The sequence below is a fragment of the Accipiter gentilis genome, chromosome 31, assembly GCF_929443795.1.
Source record: "Accipiter gentilis chromosome 31, bAccGen1.1, whole genome shotgun sequence".
NCBI lineage: Eukaryota > Metazoa > Chordata > Aves > Accipitriformes > Accipitridae > Astur > Astur gentilis.
The window spans coordinates 1,303,761-1,309,828 of record NC_064910.1 but is presented as its reverse complement, the minus strand read 5'-3'; the positions used below and the strand labels follow the sequence as shown (position 1 = coordinate 1,309,828).

At 42.6% G+C, this 6,068-nt stretch overlaps 1 protein-coding gene and 1 long non-coding RNA gene across 2 annotated transcripts in view; one reads left to right on the top strand and one right to left on the bottom strand.

The window, feature by feature from the left end:
• Nucleotides 1-6,068, bottom strand: part of COL4A2 (collagen type IV alpha 2 chain) — a 141,305-nt gene continuing 135,237 nt past the window's right edge. Inside the window, exons 45-47 of the mRNA XM_049834053.1 lie at nt 5,323-5,514; nt 4,695-4,981; nt 1-1,756 (exon numbers count right to left, since the gene is read on the bottom strand). Of these exons, the coding sequence (XP_049690010.1) occupies nt 1,502-1,756; nt 4,695-4,981; nt 5,323-5,514 (734 nt within the window). The 3' untranslated portion in view covers nt 1-1,501. The remainder of the gene's footprint in view (nt 1,757-4,694; nt 4,982-5,322; nt 5,515-6,068) is intronic.
• Nucleotides 698-5,331, top strand: LOC126052841 (uncharacterized). The gene is made up of 3 exons (XR_007510160.1): nt 698-732; nt 3,324-3,456; nt 5,277-5,331. It is a non-coding gene; the product is annotated as an uncharacterized LOC126052841 (long non-coding RNA).

Here is a 6,068-nt window from a genome sequence, read left to right as displayed (position 1 = left end):
TGTAGAAAAAAACAGGTTTTATTTATGATACAGTGAGGATGGAATGTAATGACAAAAGCCAACAAGCACCTGAAGCAGGAGTGAGGTGAACTGTTGAAAAATCAGCTGTTATTGCTATAAAAGTCTCTTAGATTTCAGTTTTAAGCATTCAGGTATATAATCAGACTATGCGAACAGGAAATTTGCAGCCGATCCTTTTTTGTCCCTCCTCTCTTGCAGTGGTGCCAGACAACTTTGGGCTAAATTGCTTCTTTCTACAGAAGGAAAGAGCTAGCCATCCTGGCCATTTATCAAGCCTGGCATGCAATAACCTGGTTCTCTGTGGGAAAAGATGGTGCCAAATAATGCCTTGCAAGGAAGCAAGGCAAAGATGCTTTTGCAAAGATGGCTTTGTGCAAGATGGGATGGTGTCATCCCGTTGCCATGTGTCCCCGGCTGCCAGGACAGCGTGCCTTCAGACAGACAGACAGACAACCGGCAGGTCTGGAAGTTCTGCGTTTGAAGGTCGTGTGGCATTGAGCAATACACTCTCCTGCAAAAGCTACCCTACGTGCGATGGCCGCTCCAACGGCAGGCGGTTAAAATCTGTTTGTGAGGAGCGGCTTGGTTCCAGAGGGGGAAAGCTGCAGTGCAAAAACCGCTCGGTGCTGCTGCTGTGGGGGCAGCGCGACACAGAGGAATGTCCACAGCACAGTGGAGCAAGAGACCTTTGAAATGATCCTTTGGCCTGGGGTATGTCTAGAAAAAAATCATCAAGCTTGTAAAATAATACGCTGATCATAGAGTCTCCCAATCAAAATAGAAAGAGTTGCATTTTGTGGAGGCCTGTGGGCATATTTTTGGGAGGCCTGTGGGCTTCTCTGCTTTGCTAGTGGCTAAGTGCTAAAGCAGGGTGAGGCTTGAAAAAACCAAATACAATAAAAAGATGATTGTTTTGGGTGTGTTTGAAATGCCCAAGCAAAAAATAGTAAAATGAAAGTTAGATTTCAATGCTGGACATACGCACTTTCCAGAGTCTATTTTCAGTATTTTGCAAGGGTTTAGCACTTTGATCACCCTCTGTCAATTTACAGAACTGCAGCTGTTAGTGTTTACTGTTGTGGCAAACACAGCAAATAGAAAAGATACATATATTCTCTTAAAGTAAATGTAGTGTGTATCTGACCAAGGTAACCATTTGCTATTGAAGTTTTTTTGGTGTTTCAAAGCTGGGAGTATTTGTATTATTTGGCAAATGACATAATGTTAGATTAGCAAAAAATGCATATATATACTGTATAGATAGTAGGACAACACAGCACTAGATCCATGTGTTAGACTTAATTTGTGTCAAACTTAATTTGCTTTTACAGACACTTTTAAAAATTAATTTTCCATTCAGCTTTTGAGGTAATAAGTTAAAAAAGCACCAACATGATTTATTCAAATGTCTAACCATCATAGAAGGTTTTACCGTATAAGAACTACATGATAAGCAGGTTCCTTATACTGAGAAAGACTTCTATAAATTTTTCATGCAGACTTGACATCTGCTGATGTGGCTGCGGATGAGTCCTGCCTTGAGCGTATCTGCCGAGGGCTTGCTTTGGAAGGGCTGGTCGATCGTAGTGAGCCAGAAGCTGTATTTATTTGCAAAGTAGTGACAGGTTCCGCGTGCTCCGTTGCATTCGATGAAAGGAGTCGCTCTGAAATCTTCCAGGCAGCTCCCAGGAGAAACCAGCGACTGTCCTCCACCTTCATCACCAGCAGCAGTGTGCTAAATGAGACAAGGAGGGCAGCGTTCAGAGTACAACCTCAGGCAGTGCTGTCAAAAACTTACACGGGGGAAAGGAGAAAAACCACTAGAATTTCTCCTAATTCTTATCTCCAGAGCAGAGAGTTGGCTACTCCTGCAACTGTGTAAGGCTTAAGGATTCAGTTATGCTTTAGCTACACAAAGGAGCTAGTGCATACGTTGATGCCACTTTAACATCTTTTCTGTAGTTTGGATCTTCACTGTTGGAAGTCTTAGAATTGGAGAATCATTTAGGTGGGAAGGCCAACTGGAGGTCACTGCAGCCGGTCCCCTGCTCAAAGCAGGGCCAACTCCAAAGTTGCTCTCAGTGGCTCCAGGGCGCTGCCGAGTTGTTAATACCTCCAAGGATGGAGTTTCCACGCCCTCTCTGGGCATCCTCTTCCTCTGTTTGACTACCCTCCCTGAGAAGAACTTTCCACCATGTATCTAACTTGAATTTCCCTAATTATAAAGTCTTACTCTGCGTTGCACATGAGGAGCACTGTGGAAACAAAATTAGCTTCTATACAAATAACTATGGCATAGTCTTTGATAACAAATTACACCAAAATCATGCATCTTTACACCACTAAACTGTTATCTTTCATACGTACTGTGGTAACAAACTGGATGTTACTTTTCTGTCAAAGGCATTGCTAACAAACCAGGCATTTCCTCTGTCCCTTTAAGAGCTGTACAGCTGCATTTTTAAGTGAAGCTGTTTAATTTTTTGTTAAAAACTGAAGGAATTTGCAATATAAAAGAAAGCAGCTGGAAAATAAAGTAGTTTTGTAAATGGCAGGAGAAATCTGGGCACATCCAATACATTTGCCTGCCTATGTTTTATAAACACCATACTATAAAAGTGCAAGCTGTAACTGGCTTGGTTTATGCTGCGAGAGGCCCACTGTGTTCATATAAATGAGTAACAGAAGTGCCCACCTTTTAACAGAGTAAAGGACCCTGATCGCTGGCTGGTGTTTAGATAGATTTTAAAAAAAACCCAACAACCCACCAGCAACTCCCTCCTCACATACCCCACCCCCCAAACCTACAGCCCACCAGCTGTCTTTTTTACAAATTTGCAAGATTCGCTAAACTATGAAGTTCAGGAGCAAAACCCTTCTAGTATCCCTCTACAAGAACAAAGCTGGTAAGCAGCAGCATAAACTATTAAAACTATTACAGCTTTGAGGCCTCTGCAGTTGGAGCTGGAAAGCACTTAGTAGAAACTGCACGTGCTATTTGAGCCCTGGCATTCCTACGCTCGGTGTACAAGCTCCAACTCTACGCCTGTAATATCTCTTCTTGTATTGGCCACGGCCTCTCATCCTTCTGCAAGGCTCACGCCACTCTACCTTTATAGGATGGATGATAGCGGAGTGCCCTTGCTACATAAAATCCTCCTGGCTTCTACGGCTGTTTGGGCAGGAGTCCGTGACTCCCTTCATCACGGTACCTTAGGGGAAGGAGGTGACAAATTTCAGCCAAGGAAGTAGAACAATATGTACTCTGAGATAAACACAAGTGTGCTGTACTTCTTCCATAGTTGCCTGAGAAGCAAAAATGTGCACGCCAAACACTTCATTTGCTCCGAACGCTAGCTGGGAGAACACGAACTCTTCTCGCTGTGTGTTCCTTGGTGCTGGCAGACTTTGTCCTGGCAAAGGATTCTTGCTAAGGTAACAACTTTGCTCTTAACAATGCTCAGTGTTTACACAGGGCTTTGCAAACATTTAGTTAATCCTTGGAATTCTTGTGAAGTAACTATGAGATTGGCATCAGGGCTTTTTATAGAAGCAAAACAAAGGTCAAACACAGGGCTGGTCAAAAATTTGACCTGCCCTCTCAAAACATGGGTTGGTTTTTTTTTCTTTTTTTTTTTTCTCCTCTAAGTAAATGAAAAATATCAGATTTCCTTTACCTTAAATTTTTCAGAAAATAAGTTTTTGGCTTTTGACAAACAAATGGTTTGTGTCTATGATTGACTATTGTTCTTCTATGATGTTTTCTGCCAGAGAAATTCCCCCCCCCCCCTCCCCTCCCCCCCCAACCCTGTTTACTTCAGCATTCAGTCCAGTCTTTAATGAGTTTACAACATGGGCATTCTGTTGCAGGTTTTGACTCCCATGTACATCAAGCAAGTCAGAAAAATGAGTATCTGTCAGATCATTCACTAACACATTCTAGCTGCTCTTTACTGTGTTAAGCCCTCCGGTGCTTACATGATCTTTCTCTACAGTCTTGCAAGAAGAGCAGGTCAGGCCCTTCAGTAGGTCTTCCACTGCACACCTAATACTAAGCTTTTCTGTAGCATCCCATTTCCTAATTATAAGATTACAAGATCTAGGAGATCCTATAAGTCATAGGATATACAGCTCAGCCCTTGTTGCCATTAGAGATGCAACACTGAAGTTTAATTTTAAAAACAGGAGGCTGTCTCTCTTCCCAGACTAGGTGAAAGACTTTGGCTTGTAAATCTTCAACTAAACGTGAATGATTTTAAGTTTCCAAAAGACAAGGAAAAGTTTTGGGGTTTTTTTTTCTCCAGACCAGCTTCTTAATAGTCATGTACATAAGTAACTCCTAAGCTTTAGCTGTGAAAATGCTTTGTAGGCTACTGTCGCACCTCAGTGCAATTTTATTTGTTGATCCACAGCTGTCCCTGTGTTCTGCTCCAAAGCACTATTTTGTACATAAAGTAAGGACTCCAGATGCTATTCTGACAAGAGGCAATTTTCTCTGCAATTCACAGAAATTTTGTTTCTCCTCTTCTGCTTCCTAGAAACTAGTTTTGTAGTTCCCCAGTAGGATGCATGGTTTTGGTGCTGCTGGCTCCAAAGCAGAGCAGCCTTCCTAGTATCTAGACTCAAACTTAAAACCCAGTGCTACACAAAATGTGACGCTGGAGAACAAATACCATAAGGAAGGAATATCCGATCCACAAACTGCGCCAGCCTTCAGGGCAGTGAGGAATAGAAGCTTCTTGGCTGTGGACAGCAATTGCCACAGCTGGAGCCTCACAAACTGAGCAGCGACTGATATATGGCCTGATGTCGTCTTCTGCCACAGGCATCATTGGAAGAGGTGCTGTAGTTGAGAGCCAGTAGGATTTATCATTTCGACTTGCATAATAACAAATATCCCCAGGGTTACAGTAGAGGAATGGCATAGTACTAAAACGAGCCAAACATGAGCCAGCCAGCCCTGTTAAAAAAGAAGGAAAAAAAATAAAAATTTATGGCAATCATTCTCCCAGACAATGCACATTTTCAGTTTCCTGCTCCTTCCTGAGCATGTGCCAGTAAAACCCTGCGGTCCAGAATGTTTCGCTGGCTTTACAGGTCCTCTTGAACAACACTAATAACTCCAGGAGCTCTCTCAGGGGCACTCTATGCAGACATAGAGTTTTTATCTTCTCATTTTGGTGTTTTCTAAGCCTGTTTGCCAAAGTCCCAGCTTTCTCCAAGTTCTATTTACTTTTTGGTTTTGTTCTTTTCAGCCGGAGAGATGGAATTGAGGCTACTGCCAACAATACCTGCACGTACCTAGATCCTGGTTGTGTGCTTTCTCTTGTCCTTCAAAGTACAGCAGGCTGTACCCACTCCAGAGTTTGTTCATGCCAACTGGGCACATTGGCTCTTGATCGGACTGGCTGTGCTTCACCAGCAGGTAGCCCATGCTGACGCTGCGACCTGGCATGCCTGGCAGCCCAGGGCTACCGGGGCGGCCCGGCTGACCTTAGAAGAGGCGTGGGGGGAAGAAATAATACAACTTAGTTTTGTGCTCCCATAAATGCTCTGGTGCTATCTAAGCTGCTGATGAACAAAGCTTTATTGCATGAGGCCTCTTCTCATGGTACGTTATTATTAAAAGGGCTGTAGTTCTAGGATTACAGCAGTTGCTTTTGAAGTAGATCGGTGCTGGATCAGGCTCCCTCATTTCTAAGATGATGTATTTCACTATCAGAGCCAGAGAAAGTCATGTATAAAGTTCTGATGAATTTGAGCATACCTTGTACAATACAGATGAGCATATTTTTCCTTTAAAATGTTTTCTTAGCCCAAGATTAACCAATGGTTTTTGAGTTGCTTGCATTTGCTTCATATGGTTAAAACTATGCTCTGCAAATGCCTTTTTTCTCTGTGTACTTAGCTAATTAAGATAGTAATCGTTCTGCTCTTTGATTGGATAAGGACACAGGTATTTCTTTTACAAATACATTCCCTTAACATCATCCACCTAAATATCACCTACCCAACCATTCATTTCCATGAATGTAACTGTTAGTCAA